The 17,315-nt window shown below is 44.4% G+C and overlaps 1 protein-coding gene and 1 long non-coding RNA gene across 3 annotated transcripts in view; one reads left to right on the top strand and one right to left on the bottom strand.

The window, feature by feature from the left end:
* The first annotated feature begins 7,403 nt into the window (after window positions 1-7,403).
* Window positions 7,404-17,315, top strand: part of BBOX1 (gamma-butyrobetaine hydroxylase 1) — a 59,081-nt gene continuing 49,169 nt past the window's right edge. For both annotated transcript variants that reach the window (XM_072793733.1, XM_072793734.1), the window contains exons 1-3: window positions 7,404-7,544; window positions 15,326-15,579; window positions 16,809-16,923. In XM_072793733.1, coding sequence (XP_072649834.1) covers window positions 15,361-15,579; window positions 16,809-16,923 — 334 coding nt within the window. In that variant the 5' untranslated portion in view covers window positions 7,404-7,544; window positions 15,326-15,360. The remainder of the gene's footprint in view (window positions 7,545-15,325; window positions 15,580-16,808; window positions 16,924-17,315) is intronic.
* LOC140614641 (uncharacterized) overlaps window positions 15,075-17,315 on the bottom strand; it is a 45,210-nt gene continuing 42,969 nt past the window's right edge. Inside the window, exons 4-6 of the long non-coding RNA XR_012015435.1 lie at window positions 16,128-16,623; window positions 15,769-15,839; window positions 15,075-15,343 (exon numbers count right to left, since the gene is read on the bottom strand). This is a non-coding gene — a long non-coding RNA (uncharacterized lncRNA). The remainder of the gene's footprint in view (window positions 15,344-15,768; window positions 15,840-16,127; window positions 16,624-17,315) is intronic.

The following is a 17,315-nucleotide window of genomic DNA, read 5'->3' as shown; positions in this document are numbered from 1 at the left end:
CCTGGACCATCGCACTAATATACTAATATCCTTCTCTCAAATTTCTCTGCATCTCATTACAATGCTTAGTATTTTTAGACCACTTACCACTAACTGAAATGATCTCATTAACTTATTCACTTACGGCCTGTGCTCCTCAGTGCACTAAGAGCTCTTTGAGGAGCATCTTGAAGAGTTCAAGGCGGACTCGTAAACATGCTTGTCGAATAAATGAGTAAATGATTATCGCAGTCGCTTTTACTCTCTACCTTGCTACCACAGTAATGAGAAGCTCATGGTTTTGATCTCAGAACTGCATTCGAATCCTACCCTTGCTAATGACAGTTTAGTAACTTGGATGAGTTACCCACCTGTAAAGTGGAAATAATAGCATCTACTTCATTGAGTTCTCTGAAAATTAAACAAAATAAAGCATAAAACACAGACCAAAGTTTCTGCTCCATAAGAAACGCTCAGTAAACACTAGTGAGGAAGTTGGATTTCTATCAAAGGACATTTATGTTTGAAAAGATCAGGAATGTTAAGGAGGAGATGTTGTGCTTTGCCAACAGTGGGACCCCTCCTACCCGACCCCAGGGCTGGACTAGGCACTTGGGCAGACCTGAGTAGGAGGGAAGAAAGCAGGACAGCAGGGGGGAGATTGCCCGGGGCCACCAGTCTCTGCCCAGAGACCACCCCGGCTCCCATAGATCAGCCCCTTTTGTGGTTTAGCATGGCCTGATAAGCCGGAGATAGGTGTCCAATTTTGGAGCATGCACACTTACGGAAAACCGTGCCCTCTAGTAACCCTCAGTTACTTATTAGTTATTTTAAAACCATATAATTAGTTATTTTCATATCATTATAATATCTTTTATGTTGCCTCCATGGGTTTCACTCAGGTGCTCATGGGAAGATGGTGTACATGAGCCTGCGCAAAGGTTGGAGGTGCACAAACCTGGGCGGATCCAGGGGGTGGCATGGCAACGACAAGATAGGAAGGAGGAGACCCAATCGACCGCCATAAAAGTAACCCAGTGAGGAACGCAGCCGGCTGCTACCTACCTTCGAGTCAGGCCACCCTACAACTCTGGGGAGTATTTTCACTTGTTAGACCTTCACTGCTTCAACTCTCTCTCGAGTCTCATCACTGGATCCTTTCCCTGGAGATGAAGAGGACTGAGAAACTGTACAATTCATTACCCCTAATACCAACCTGGACATTTTGGGGGGCAGAGAGGAGATCATAGTAAGAAGGCAAGTTAACTAGCAGTGTTCACATCACACTTTGAAGATAACATTGCCGGTGGAGAAGGCCAGAACTGTCTTTGGGAGAGAAATGGTTGAGACGGGTCAGGTGTTGCCTGAAGGTTACCTGACTGGTGAGAAGGTCGTATCCAGCAGCATTTCCTGAGTGAATTTCCCACGGTCCATTATTAGCCGTGTAGATCCGGGAATGTGAGTCTCCCAGAGCTGATCAGATTCAGTGAGGCTGCCCTGCAATATCCGAACTAAAGCATATAAACGAGGGATCAATTTATTGAATTAGAATAAGAGCCCTTGGGGCACCTGGGTGGCTCTGTGGCTTGAGCACTCTCTTGATTTCAGTTCTCGTGGTGATCTCAGGGTGGTGGGTCTCCTGCTCAGGGTGAGGTCTGCTTGAGATTCTCTCACCCTCTCCCTTTGCCCCTCCCCCTACTCAAAGGCATGCTCTCTCCCCTCCAAAATAAATAAATAAAAATCTAAAAAAAAAAAAAAAAAGGAATAAGAGCCCTTCCCTTCAAATAATTCACGTTAGCCTGAGAAGTTCTGCTAAGAAAAAAAAAATCCATGAAGATGAAATTTTTAGGTAAAATGGCTTGGTGAGCAAGAACTATTTGTGGGTGTTAGATGTTACTGGAGCTCTGCTACCCGACACTAAAGCATCCATCTGTACTGCCTTTGATGGAGCTGGAGGGGTGATATCAGCTTTCCTCTTCTAATTTCTGTTTTTTAATGATCCCTCATCTTCCAACTGATCCCATCCTTAGCTATCTTAGCATCATCATTAAATTTACTAATTTAGCCAGGGGAAGAGATGGAAGAAACTACACAACCGGTTAGCTATGAAATTCCACTATAATTTTCTGGAATTAATTTTCTACAATTGCATTTTCTAAGCATCTTTTTGAAGGTCTTATTATGCTTTAGTACATTCTATGTTTATAATCTATGACTGAGCTCACACATTTGAAAATTGCCAATGACTATAGGAGTAATGAGGATTTGTAGACACTGAGGCTCTTCACAAATATTCCACTTTCTTCCTTCCAATAACATAGCTGATTGCGATTCCCTACCTCCTTGAAGGGATACATGACTATTGACTTGCTTAATTGATGAAATGGGTGGAACCCATATGTCCTAACAGGTGGGAGTCTTTAAAATTCTAGGCGTGATTAGCCATTCTAACTTTCCCTCTGCCGCAGCATCTGGTGATATTCCAGGACATCATCAATCTTGATACTTGAGCTCCTGGAGCCCATCTCCCCGCCCATCCATGATGGGCATATCGTGAGTGTAAGAGACATACCTCCCTCAATTGTCTTAAGCTACTGAGCTTTTGCAGCTATTTGTTTTTGCATGATAACCAAACCTGCCCTCACTAATATAATATTAAAGTGAAAATCTCTAGTGTTCCCTGATGAGTATCTAGGTTATTGGTTGTTATTATTTTTGTTTGTTTGTTTTTTAAAGCTTAGAAATGTGGATGCCCAGGTGGCTTAGCGGTTAAGCATCTGCCTTCCGCTCAGGGCATGATCTCGGGGTTCCCGGATCGAGTCCCACATCGGGCTCCCTGCATGGAGCCTGCTTCTCCCTCTGCCTGTATCTGCCTCTCTCTGTGTGTCTCTCATGAATAAATAAATAAAATATTTAAAAGAAAGAAAAAAATAAAAAAAATAAAAAAATAAAGCTTAGAAATGTTTCAGATTCACCATCTATAAAATAATATTGCTAAATCAGAAGATGTCTAAGACTCTTCCAAAAGGCAAATTATAGTCTGCATTTACTGATGATTTTCCTGAGCTCTGCCTTTAAGTTGATGTTCATATCAATGAGTCTGTGTTTTCATTAACAGCCTGTCGGATGAGTTTCCAACTCTTTTCTGATCTGATCTTTGTGGAGATCATTTTTGATAGTATAAATAAAGGTAGGTTCCCACACAAGATCTTTTCTACATTTATGAGAGATTTCCTTCCAAAGTTTTGAGTTTATAGGAACAGAGCTCAGCTAAGCAACTTTTGGGGAGGAATTGTTGGTAAAACGAAAAACTACTTGTGGCACTGTGAAGAGAAAAAGATGTCTAACTGCTAAAAAAAAAACCAACCAACCAAACAAACAAACAAAAAAACCTGTTGAGGTGTGGGAAAAGGGGCCCATTGAGCACATAGTAGCAACACTGAAATATTTGGAGAGGAAGAAAACATCCTCAAGAGAAAGAAGATACCTGCTATTTAGGAATTAAATTAATTAATTAATTTAAATTTAATTTAAAGAAATTAATTATTTTCTTTCTGAAAAGAAACAGTTCTTCTACTCAGTGTAACCATTACCAGCCAATGGAAGATGTTCATGGGAACAACGTTCTAAGTAGAAATTATCACTCATCATTAAGCTTCATTCAATTAACCAGGCAGAAGAGAAGAATACCACTGCTGAGGCCTTTAGATTTCTGATTTCTCACACGTTTGTCTTAAAAACTCAGTATATTCCTCACTGAGAGAACATATGGAATGACTAAATCTTCAGTATTAATTCAAAGCCATTTTTTTCTTCTCTCTACTATCCCAGGATACAAAATACAGCTGAGAACAAAGTTAGAGCATTAAAAAAAAAAAAAATAGCCTTTCTCCCCTAGGCTCAGATAACAGATTTGTTGCCAAATGGAATTTTACCAAACTTTCTAAAATGAGTAACATTGTGTGAGCGCGGTTCCCTTGGGAACTATATAAAAATGAGATGTCTATCTCAAAGGGCTCTCCAAGAAAAACCCTGAAAGAAGCGGGCATTTGTCTTGACCTAGAGACAACTGCAGAAAATTACAAACACCTAGGAATGGCTTAAACTAAAAAACTTGAATCTTGCCCAAATATGATAATAAAAAGGATATTAAAATTTATTGAATGCCAATTATTCATTCTTTCAACAGCACTTATCGATTGTATATTAGGTGCCAAGAACTATGCCAGATGCTTTTCCATGAACTGTATAATTTGGTCAAGAACTCTGTAAAGTACAGATTACTTGATAGATAAATGGCTTACCTAAAGTCACACAAGTAATGGGGCTTTTTATTCAAGAGGTATTTATTAAGGGTTCACTATATGCCAGCACTTTTCTGTGCACTGGGGTACGTCGTTAGCATTGGGAGGGCCAAGGATGAGGGTATAAATTAAAGCCCCTAGACCACATGTCTAAGTATTTAAAATTATGAACAGAGGTGCGCTGCGTCTAGCTCTAGTTCTTCTAGTTCTGAGCCCAGAAGAGCCAACTGGATTTCTCGCTTCCCAAATTCACATTCAGTCGTGTTGCCTCTGTACCTTAAAATTGGCCACGGCAGGAGCATTTATACACCACAACAAAGGGCAAATGCCACAAATCGGGTGGTGACGGTTGCTGTTTTCAGGGAGCATCTTGGTGAACACTTAACAGCACACCACTGCTTCTAACAATCTAACGGCTGAATGAAATATATTCTATCCTCCAACCTTGAAAAATATACCTTCATAATAACCCAGAAGTCCAACTTTGAACTTAGAATTCCCAGATGCCATATTACACTATATGCTAACTAACTAGAATTTAAATAAAAATATGAAGCAATAACAGCAATTAAAAAAAAATGGAATTCCCAGATGCCTTGTTGTTCCGCGCCAGAATTTGGGAAGGGAGGGAGGGCCGGTCCCTAGACTATAGGTCCCAGCCTGCAGCCTGAGAGCCTCGGACCCCTCCACTTTTCATCCTACACTGAGTTTCATCCTGCACAGGGAGGGAAACTGTGTGGATGCCCCAGAATGCACGTCCAAGCTTCACCTATCCGTACACCCTACACACATGCACAGCTGCCCCTGGATCATCCCCTGGATCATCCCCTGGGCCTTGGTGTGTATATACCAGGGCTACAGTACCACCTCCGTGGCCTGGAGAAACAGAAGAGATCACTTGCAGACCCTAGAAGAGGCACAAGTCCTTGCAGCTCTGAAGTTTCAGGGCCTCGGCTTGCAGAGCATTATCTAAAATAGAGGGATGGTGAGGGCTCCGGCTGGGTCCCTTGGTCTCATAAATGGATGACACATGGTACAGAGGAAGGAGGGCCAGAGTAGGGGCCCCTAAAACCCAAAGCACTACTTCCTATTTGAAGAATGGCACAAAATACAGGAGTTCCAAAGCCCTCATGGAGTTCACGTCCCACTAAGGGGAAAGATACCAGTTTAATTATTTAAAACAAATTATTTCCAAGACCAAATTGGTCATATTACCACCCCTTTCATCAACCCAAGTGGAAAATATTTAATATTTACCATCTATGGACAGTTTGTTATTTACTCAGAATTACTAAGTTCTTGGAATCAGAATGTCTAAAAACCTCAGAGCCTAGCTAGCTGATGATTGATTGCAGTTGGCAAAATGATTACTGGTATTTATTTATTGTCACAGTATTAGTTATGGGACAGACTGAGGACAGCGTCCCACTCAATGCAAATGTTCCTTCTGACCTACCTGCCTGAATCGTTTTGCAAATTCTAGACTGGGCTTGCTCCTTACTCATGGGACCTGTCACCATGGATAATAAAAACACTTGTGTTATTTACTTGAGGATTAGGACTATGTGGTCACCTGTTCATTATTTGCCAGCACACCGCTGGGTTACACATTTGTATAGTAAATGCCTCGGTATAGGAAAAAAAATAATTATTATATTTGGGAAAAGGAATTCAAAAGAGGGAGAAGAAAAACTTTTCTTTAATCTTTCTCTTTTTTTTTTCTTAATAATGTGAGGGCAAGGGGATGATGGGTTATTTTGGTTTTCTTCTTTATATAAAATTATATATAAATTATAGTCTTTTTAATGTCATTCGAACACTTTTTGAACTTTTGAAACCTTTTGAAAATGACTAAAATTTGAACTAGGAGAATGCTGTGTATATCAACTGCTTATATGGCAAATATTCTTCGTAAATCCTACTGTTTCTCCTTCTTCAAAACGGGAAATTGTGCAAGCAGCAGAACTTCTCCATTGGTCCTAGGTTTCGCTGAAACTCGGCCCGGCCATCAACAGGTCCCCGGGTGTCCCCGTGTGGTCACTACAACCCCATGTCCCTGCCCTGCCCCTGGAGCGCCCAGGCCTCCTCCCCTGCAAACACACCTGGCTCCCCAGGGGAGTGGCACCTCTCCCGGTCTCACCCAGACCTCCTGGGGGGTGTAGCCTACGGGAACTGAAGTTCATGTGACTCAACAGGGAGCTGATTTTAAGAAGAAAGTTTTCTTAAATGGGAAGGGAAGGGGGAAAGGGGAAGTGGAAAGGGAAGGGAAGGGGGAAGGAGGAAAGGGGAAGGGAGAAGGGGGAAGTGGAAAGGGAAGGGAAGGGAGAAGGGAAGACAGAAGGGGGAAGACTGAAGGGGGAAGGGAGAAAGGGGAAGGGGGGAGAAGGGGGAAGGGGGAAGGGAGAAGGGGGAAAGGGGAAGTGAAAAGGGAAGGGAAGGGGGAAGGAGGAAAGGGGAAGGGGAAGTGGAAAGGGAAGGGAAGGGGGAAGGGAGAAGGGAAGGCAGAAGGGGGAAGGCTGAAGGGGGAAGGGGGAGAAGGGGGAAGGGAGACGGAGGAAGGGGGGAAAGGGAGAAGGGAAGGTGGGAGGGGGAAGGGAGAGGGGGAAGGTGGAAGGGGGACATGGAAAGGGAAGGGAAGGGGGAAAGAGGAAGAGGGAAAAGAAGGGGAAGGACATGGCCAAGAGTGGGTGTCGGGGTCAAGAGTATGGTGGGTTTGCTGCTTGTTTTCGGGGCGGGAATTCATTCTTCCCTTCCTTCCGTCCCTTCCTTTCCTTCCCTCCTTCCTTCCCTCCTTCCTTCCCTTCCTTCACTCCTTCCTTCCCTCCTTCCCTCCTTCCTTCCCTTCCCTCCCTACCTCTTTTCCCTCCTTCCCTCCCTCCTTCCCTTCCCTCCCTCCTTCCCTTCTTCCCTTCCTTTCCTATCTCCATCTCTCTCCCCGCACCACTCTCCCCCCTTCCCTCCCCCCCCCCCCCCCAAGCTCCCTCTGGGAGTTGCTACACCTTCAGATTGGGACATCCTTCCTCATTTGCAAGCCTCAGCCGTGTCTGGGGGCAGGGCTTCCGTGGAGCTGCCAGGAGCAGAAAGGCTCCCAAGCAGTAGCTACATCACATGTCAGATGTGGGGAAACTGCAGGCAGGTCAATCCGGGATGTGCCGGTTCCCAGAAGGCTCCCTCTCCAGAGGACGGTGAGGATCAAAGCTGACGTTTCCTTTCCTGGGCAAGTGGTGCGTGGTTTGGCGCCTGAAGCACATCTGAGAACAGGTACGATTAAGCTCAGCTTCGCCTTATTTGAAGGGCGCCGGGGCTGGGGGCTGGGACGGGGGAGCATCCCATTGGGAACCCAGGCACGTGTGTCTCCCGGCCTGTGGGCCCCCACGGGGATGGGCCCTCTCACCCCGAATAGGCTTGATTTGGGAATGCGGTGGATCCGATTGCTTCTTGGCAGCCTTCCTTTCCCAATTATGTTTGGCTTAGTCTGGTAGTCAAGTTACTTGACAGTCCCTGGGCTGATCCAGAAAGCCTACCAGGGGACAGAGAGGATACTGTCTAAAGAGCAGACTGGGTGGCGGGAAAGGGCGGGTTCGGGCTGGATTTGGAAACAGTCACCGAATAATCCACAGCCCAGCCCGAAGAAAGGGCTGCATATTGTACCTTGGCCCTTTGTTAAGGCCAGAAAGCTGAGTGTGACGTGCTTCTGCAGGATACTGCTCAGCTAAGACCGACCTTTGTGTGCATTTTCAGTTCTTTTTTTACCCCCAAATGTAGCTCAAGAGGAGACATGACAGGTGTTTTGGATGGATTTTATTATAAAACATAGGATTTCTCATAACGAATACATGTTCTGGTTCAAAGATCTAGACCCAGTGCCCTGCATTACACCCGTCAGGGAGCACTTTGATAGAGGAGTTTGGATCGGATTGGGGTCATTCTCCCAGAGTGAAGCTTTTTGTGAAAAGTTTTCCTTTTAATCATTTAGGAAGGAAGTGTTTGCACAAAATCTGATACTTTCAACACAGTGGCAGGCAGACTGGTGAACCTACTCAAGAGAATGGAGACTGTTTTTTTTTCTAATGGCTTTATAGGACTCATTACCCACAGGAGTATATTCATGAATTATTAAGTGGCTCAGCCTCCTACTAAATCAAGTCAAACAAATAAATAAAAGACAACGGCCTCTGAGCTGAAGGCCCGTAGGCAGCAAGGGTAATGAGTGTGCATGTGTGCAGCAGATACTCAGGTTCAGACGTTCAAACACGCAAATAGAGCCTGGTCAACCCTTACCTTACCAGGTGAGTTGAGTTTTATGATTTAAAGGTTGATATATAAAAGAATAGTAATACTGTCTAAGCCTTTATGGTGTAATGTCTGGAAAACTTCCTCCTCTTCCAATGATGCAATGTCGGACAGTGAGGTCAACTAACAACCAACAAACTCGAGATCTGGCGACTCTTTTAACAGCATATTTTTGGTAAATTAAAATGTTCGCCTGAGAAATTATTCAGCCACAGATTCCCCATGACGTAGTTCAGTGTAGTGGGCAGGTTCCCATTTCCCCTGCTCTCAAGTCGGTTGCTTCTCCTGTCCAAGCTCTAGGTCACCTGTAAAATAGAAGTGATGGCGCAGAGCTCAGTGTTTTCCAGAGGATTAAATCAAATTAATATAATTGAAGGCATTAGCAGAGGGCCAGAACAGAATAAGTGCAAAATGAATGATTTTATACAGAAACACACACACACACTCACACACAATTTACACGTTTCCTGCATTGTGATCATTTTCTGATCCTACCACCCAGGAGCAGGAGGACAGACACGTTGGAGGACCCCGCTATCTGATAGCAGGGCTGATGACTTACCCGAAGAAGAAGGTGGAAATTCACATTTGATAACATGAGCCCTATTCCTTCCTTCTCTTACGAAAAACGGTCCAAAAAAAAAATTATAGTCTTTTATTTTAGGGGTCGGTAATCTAGTGGATGAATCAGCCTCCTTCGATGTATCTTAGTAATTCCCGTCAATTTAAATTTCACGTATAGTAACTGGGAAGCTTCTCATCAACTTCCTGAGAAGCTTCTCCAAACCCCATGGTTCAAATTAGTTGTGATTGGTGTTTGAAGAAATTTTGCACCGTCTTTCATTAGAACCAGGAACTGTTTACTTTATGTGTGCCGGGTGAACTGGCAAAGCCAGGGTGGAGCGGCCCCCCACCAGCCAGCGTCGTGGGCTTGCACATCACACCAGCATCTGAGCGTCCGTCATGCTCGCCTATCAGATGAGGGCACTGAGCCCAGTGATAGCACGAGCTGTTTCTCTCAGGCCCGGAGACTTCGAGTTCTGAGTTCTTTCATTTCCAAGATCAAGGCATAAAATAACTTGCAGAGCTACTTCCTTGAGTTTCCAAACTGTGCTCGAGAAAACCAGCTGACAGAACTTGAATTTATGAAATTTTTAAAAGGAGAGAACCACGCCCATTGCTGAAGTAGGGTAATCTCTAAAACAGACCATTTAGTTGCGCCAAACAGGAGCCCCAAATAAACTTCCATAACTCTGAAGGGGAAAAATATGGTGAGTCAGTTAGGAAGGAACACACACACACACACACACACACACACACACGCGTACACCCCAAGTGCTGGGATTAAATTAAAAGAAATCGATCCTATCAGGTTGGAATCCCCCTGCCCCATGATCTGTTTTTCAGGACAAGCAAGTCTACTCCCTCCCACACAAACCAATCTGATTGTTTCATAAGCCAAATGGTAATTGTAAGGAGAAGCCAAGTAATAAGTCCTAAAAGAAAGAGATGTTTTTGTTTTATAGGTGCTCTTTAACTGAGCAAAGAAGACCCATTGGTAAAGTACATATTTAATATATATTTAGCTGGGAACATCTACTTTTTCCTTTTTCTCTTTTTTTCCTCCTCTTCGAAAAAACACAGTAGTTGATCAGATAACTCCACGTCTATGATGCTTCCACAGGGCTTCAATTTGAACAGGTCACGTGGGCTAAATGGAAAACCAGATTTCAACAAATCATACTCACGGATAAGCCTATAAATTTTTCAGAAAAAAATTTGCCTTTAAATACTGGTGATCCTTGCTTTTTCTTTCTCTTTTTTGAAAGTTCATCGCATAGAATAAAAGCCCAACAGAGCTTTGAGTAACAAGACAGGTTAAAGAGGGAAACAGTTTTCCCATTTCTCTCTGCTTTTGTTTGGATTACCATTCACCTTTGTCATGAGTTGAGAAAGGGATTGTGAAGAGTAGAAATGACCCAGCAAGCTCCTTCACAGACACCCAAACAATCGAGCCTCAGCAACACCCAAGTCTTTCCTGTTCTTCCACACTCTTGCCTGGGCCTGGGGCAGCTCCCATCAGCCACTGGTCTCGAAAGCACCTCCTCCCTTGAAATACCCTCCTCAGCATATCCATTTGGCCAAGCAGGCTGGTGGGGGGCCGGGGGACCGGGGGCATCAGGTTCCCCTATATCTGGAAGTGTGCTTTTTCCTTTCCAGTTCAAACATGTTAGGTAGAAAAAAGGAAAGAGAAAAAGAAAAGAGCGACAGAGGGAGACGGAAAGCTTCAAATGGCAGGTTGGAATGTAATTAGCGTTGCTTGGTTCAGATGCCTGTAGGTGTGAGCACTTGCAGCAGTCAGGGGGACATGGGCACCGTGTCGTCTTCGAGGACAGGGACAACGTTTGTGGTCGTGGGAAATGTACCCTTCACGCAAGGTATCCATCAAGAATCAAGGTATCGAGTTCCAAGTTTTGTAAAAATCCGTTCAGCCAAAACTTCTTCCAACCCGTCAATGAACACGTCATAGAAAATGAGTGGAGTCCGGAATATACACTGACAGGCGTGGGATGTTGGTGATAAAAATAAATGAAAAGAATTTATATTTTCCTTAATTGTCTCACTCCCTTGGAGAGCTTAAGACATTCTGCGGACCATCTGCAGGCCGACACCCCCTCGCCTCTTTCTTCTGCGGCCTATTCAGGTAATCGCAGCACATGTTTCATTGGGTTATGATGAAGATCCAAGGAGTTATCGTCTGTCAAGCACTTAGCATGTGATTGGCATGAAGAAGGCATTTGGTAAATAAAACGTTTACTATTATTACTAGTACTGTCAGCTTACTGTCAATATAACTAAAACCAATATTCTTACTGTACAACCAACCCGGTTACTCTATCCTAAGATCCCATAAACAGTTACCACTATTCTTCCAAACTCTCAAGGTAAAAAATAAATAAATAAATAAATAAATAAATAAATAAATAATAAAAAATAAGAAATCCTTCCTCATTAAGGTACTCATTTCTCTCTCTCTCTCTTTTAACACTAGAAATGTAGTAATTCAAAGTCCCACATTTTGAAAGACATTGATAACCTGGAAAGTAACCATGCATCCTGAAAGGTACAGAATCAAGAGACCCCACGTTATAAAGAATAGGCTGAGAAATTGAGTAGACTTGGAGAAAGAGGGAATGAAGGAGACACGTGATTTTAGTGGACTGTAACTGAAGGACTGGTAGAGTGGGATAAACACGTCCTACACGGTTTTGAAATCACATCAGGACCAAGATGTCGAATGTATCTTAAAAGGTAGCTCTGTTGAGGCGCCTGGGTGACCCAGTGGGTTAAGCGTCCTGACTCTTGATTTCAGCTCATCCTGATCTCAGGGCTGGCATCTGGCTCTGCATTGGGAGTGGAGCTTGCCTGAGATTCTCTCTCTCTCTCCCTCCCTCCTTCCCTTTCCCCCAGCCTCCCCACCCCCCCATGGCCTCTTTCTCTCTCCATCTCTCTCTTTCTCAAACAGAAAAAGGTAACTGGGTCTCAATATAGAGAAGGTGAGTTTGGAAGCCACGTACGTTTATTCAGCGTGTGTTGATATTTTGAGGTGCCTTTTGCCTTTGATTCTTGGCAGGTAGTTTGAGCAAGGGAACAACCCCTCGGTTTATAAATAGATCAGGTTAAGTACCAACAAGAATAAATAACAAGATAAACAAATTAGGATACGTGCATGTATTTTTTGTCCCCACTTGTGTTTTGCCTGTGGACGCTCCATCTTCCATGTTGATGTTTATTTGCTATGAAACCAGAACCTTTTCTACCTGTCGTCGGCTTGCCACCCACTGGAAAAGCATAGCCTTATACAAAGAAGACTTATAATAGCCTCATGTCTGGTACACAGAGGCACATGTCCGTATGGGCGTCGATAGGAGCGAGGAGTCAATGTGCCTTCAGAAGCATTGATCCCATCCCGGGAGGCTTCCTCAGATACACTTTCTCTCTACGGGGGTGTCCTGGAGCCTCTCAGACAACTCAGGGTGCCATTCTTACTTTTGTAATTACCTCACTTTTTCTCGAACTCTGGAACCTCGTGGTGATCTTTGAACTTTCTGGTACAGCACTGCTGGCCAAAAGAAGGGGCTTAGTATTATCTGAATGATGTGTTTAACTTTATATACAAGGAGAAATGAAAGATCTGTTTTCTGTGTTGAAGTATGATTGTCTACCACCGTAATGGAAGCGTGCCTTCCGAAACCCGATTGAGGCCAGGCAAGGTCTTGCCTGTGGGCCAAGTATGGCCTGCAGCCTGCTTTGTCCAGCTTAGGAGGTCAGAAGAGTTTTTACATTCTTACAAATTTTTAAAAAATAAAAACAAGAATTCGTGCTAGGGACTGTAGATAGCCTGGAAAGCCAAAAATATGTGCTGTCTGTCCTTTTGCGTGAAATATTTGTCACCCCAGACTTAAACAGTCACAACATTTCTCCTTTTCTTGTCCTTACGAATGGCACGTTATTTAAGGACCTGGTTATATTATTCTGTACTTACTGGAACCATCACTGTCCTCTGAAACCACCTTTAAGGAAAAACCTGCCAGCCTCCCCTTATGCTATCAGGGAAATTAGGCGCCCTACCCATTCTGCTTATGTTTGCACTTCCTGTGGGCCCCTTACTCGAAATCTATGAGGTAAATGCCCAAGTTTGAACTAAATAATATCTTTGATGATTTCTCTAGGTCATAGTACTGCCCTGTGGCTATTGTAAGGTATTAAGAAAAAAAAAACTGGACGAGGGTACCTGAGTAGGCATAAGCACATGAAGCCCTGCCAATTGCGTCTCTCTTTTTATCATTAGGTAACTTTAGTGTGGTTGAGCTAACTGCAGAAAACAGTCTTTTCTTGTCTTGGCCCGGCTTCATAACCTAAATCATCCAAGTTAATGATTTGAGGAGGTATATGTAAAACTATCACCTGAAAGTTGTGTTCTTTTAATGGAAAGTATTTTTTAAAGTTACGTTAATGGCACATAAAGTCTTCCTATCTGTAAGTTCAAGGAAGGCCACGAGCTGTTTCGTCCTGCCTGACCTTGAATCTCCCAGTGTCTACTGCGGTACCTGGTACATAGGGGGGCGGGATCTACTACGTAGAAGGGGCCTGTTAAGCAGTCACTGTGTGTGTGTGTGTGTGTGTGTGTGTGTGTGTGTGTGTGTGTGTGGATGTGCCTCCCCTTCATCCCATGACAGCGAAGTCCCGTTTCTATGGTCAAGTGTCACTTTCTGCTAATGAGGAGCTAATCATTATATGGAACAAGTGAAGGTGTTCTACTTCTTCTTTGTCAATCTGAAATCCTAGAATATTATATGCGAGGGGAGTGAGACTGACACAATTGAACACTGACACGTCGACCCAATTTCAGAAGGCCAAATATGTAGTCGTTAATGGAATCATAGTCAACGCTGAGGTGCTCAGTCCGCAATGCCTTGTGGCTCTCTTTTCGCTTGATTTTCTTTCCTATAAATACTTCATGCCCTCAAAATTTGGTGTGTTTCTTCATAAAAAGAAGTCATGGATTCCTAAGGAAGATGAAGATTCATAAAAATACTCAGTGAAGGTTTAGATTAAACTAAACCAGAATACGTGGGGCACCCAGGTACCTCAGTCGGTTAGGCATCTGCCTTCGGCTCAGGTCATGACCTCAAGGTGCTGGGATCGAGCCCCACGTCAGGCTCCCTGCTCAGTGAGGATTTGCTTCTCCCTCTGCTTCTGCCCCTTCTGCTGCTCGTGCTCTCTCTCTCACTCTCTCTCAAATAAATAAATCTTTTAAAAAATAAACTAACCATAATATCGAGGCACACTATTTTAAAACATAAAAATCCCAGAGAAATAAAGTGAGACAAGAGTGGGTTGCTCGCAGAGCCTGGGAACTTTTATACTGCATTTAGAAAATGAAACGTATAAGTAAAAAAGTAGATGATGGAAGAGAAATAGCACAATGCACTGGGTGATAGTACCTCCTAGAATAAATAAATTGCATTAAAATCCCCCTCAGTAGAACAAGTGTACTAATTTAGCATCTTAAAAGCATTTTTTCCCCCAAAAGTCATGTGCAATTGAATGTCAGTTAAAATAGCACAGAGATGATTAGTTGTACCTTCAATGTGTGGGGTATTTTTCTCCCTTAAGAAATTTTCGGAGCTTCTGGGGATCCCTGGGTGGCTCAGCGGTTTGGCGCCAGCCTTCGGCCCAGGGCGTGATCCTGGAGTCCCAGGATCGAGTCCACGTCGGGCTCCCTGCATGGAGCCTGCTTCTCCCTCTGCCTGGGTCCCTGCCTCTCTCTCTCCTGTGTCTCTCATGAACAAATAGATAAAATCTTAAAAAAAAAAAAAAAAAAAAAAGAAAAGAAATTTTCGGAGCTTTTAAGCAAACACAATTATGAAAGTGTGTATGTCCTTGGTTCGGAACTTATCTAAAATTTCTGGGAAAAAAACCCACAAAGAACTCTTTTCCTCTGGATCCTGATTCAGCATGTTTATCTATCTTATTTACTTTTAGCCACTGTGTTTCTGTTTACAGCACATGAAACACTCTCCCCAGAACAAAGGTCCCAGCGTTGATAAGTCAAACCCCAAACTCTGGCAGCCGACCGAACGGCAGGAGCCAGAGTCCCCTTGAATTGTTCGCACTCTTAGAAGTCGCGTTCAGACTCGATCTGCCTGAGATTCCTTGTAACTGGGATTTGTCGCTCGCGGCAGGTGGCTGACAGGATTCACCTGCAAGGAGCAGAAACATGCACTGTGCCATCCAAAAGGCAGAGGTGCTGGATGGGGCTCATCTGATGCAGATCTTGTGGCACGATGGCGCGGAGTCTCTCTACCCGGCTGTATGGCTGAGAGACAACTGCCAGTGCCCCGACTGCTACCTGGACTCGGCAAAAGCACGGAAACTTCTCGTCGAAGCTCTTGATGTGAACATTGTTATTAAAGGCTTGACATTCGACAGAAGAAAGGTAACCGGCTCTAAACTCTCCCTCCTTTCCCTCCCAGGTTGAAGGAAGGGCCCAGTCTCCGATAACTCAAATAGTGACCTCTTCGTCATTTGATTGTGCATATAAAATACTAGAGAACCATGTGCACCTGGTGCAAAGTAAGCTCGCTCGGTGAAAGGGGGCTTCTCTTATCGTCACTGCCATCTGTACCTCTGCTCCTGTGGCAGTGTTGCTCAGCATTCCTTCAGAGCGTGACAGCCTCAGACCCGGGCCGGTGACTTCTACAAGAAAAAGAATGCTTCTGGGCTTTAGGTTCCTCACCTGTAAAGTAGGGCTACTAGCACGGCTATCCGTAGAGGCGACACGAGGATTCAGCGGGAAGATGTGGGTGGAAACGCTCACCCCGGTGTCTGGCTCGCAGTGAGCACCCAGAAACGCGGACTGATGGACGCGTTTTGAGTCAAATGAGAGAGTCGATAGGCAAGGCCTGTTTTAGGATTCCCCAAAACCCTAGCTCTCAAAACCACAGACTGGATGGGGCCAGCAGCCTGTGTTTCTCCCAGACTCACCAGGAGAGTTAGCAGGAGAGCAAGTGTGACCAGCGAGGTCACGGCTCTCCCCCCGACTCCTGTCGCCATCTGGGCTCAAGGACTTTATTCCCAGGGTTCACTGGTCGCTCGCTGTGTGACCTTAGAACCACTATTTACCCTTCCGTCCCTCACTTGAAAAAGTGACTACTAGTAGTTCCTTCCTTCTAGAGTCGCACGAGGACGAGAAGAGTTACGCCTGTGGTGCTCGTCTTACAGGACAAGGGGCGGTTGTCACAGTCACTGATTATGATGACGGTGTGTCTCCTCATCATCCCTCCGAGTTCTGACACTCCTAGAGGGGTGAACTCCGTGATGTCTGACTTCAAGTCATCACGGGACGTTTGGAAATGACAGGTGTAGAGGCCACAGCACAAGAACTCTGCATCTAGCTCGGTTTTATTTCTTATGTGGCGTCCAAGAGGCCTCTGACCACACCTGTATCCCCTTGGCTTTCAGCTTGCTTGTCTTCCAAGGCCTGCAAGTACATATGTGAAAACACACACACGCACACACACACACACACACACAAAATAAATAAATAAAAGACTAAAGCCTAATTGCATCCCCTGATTATCTTAAGGTGACCTTCAGAAACAGCTACAGGGAACCCAAGGGCATGTACGCAGAATACAAGGTGACACTCGCTTTCTGTGTTACCAGGTTTGCATCACGTGGCCGAACGAGCATTGCAGTGAATTTGAAGCTGACTGGCTGAAGAAAAGATGCTTTTCACAACAGGCCAGGGAAAAACTCCAGAGAGAATTGTTTTTGCCAGGTAACCTTGACCAAGACCGTCAATGTCTTTTAAAAACTTGTAAGACATTTTGCCCAGAAGCCAATTCAAAGCCTTGTGCTTTGGTTAAGACGTTTATCGTAATTTATGCGGGATGTTTAATGATTTACCAGTGCAGAGCATTTGTTAGGATGAAAGGAAATATAGACGAGTTCTAGACGTCCTAAAGAGACAGGAAGAGAAGAGGGACAGCAAACTTGTCCCCTTGTCGTCTAACACGAACCCAGCACACTGGATACTCCCTGAGTGACCGCGGCAAAGGAGTAGGTGGGGGAAGCAGACGTGCCCTTCTTATTTTTATCTAAAGCCAGAACAACACAAAAGAGACAAAGCGGGAATTCCTAGCCGGGTACCCACAGATAAAATTATGTGAT

This window comes from Canis lupus, chromosome 23 (genome assembly GCF_048164855.1).
Source record: "Canis lupus baileyi chromosome 23, mCanLup2.hap1, whole genome shotgun sequence".
Taxonomy (NCBI): domain Eukaryota; kingdom Metazoa; phylum Chordata; class Mammalia; order Carnivora; family Canidae; genus Canis; species Canis lupus.
The sequence above is the reverse complement of the archived record's forward strand: the minus strand, read 5'-3'. Positions and strand labels throughout refer to the sequence as shown.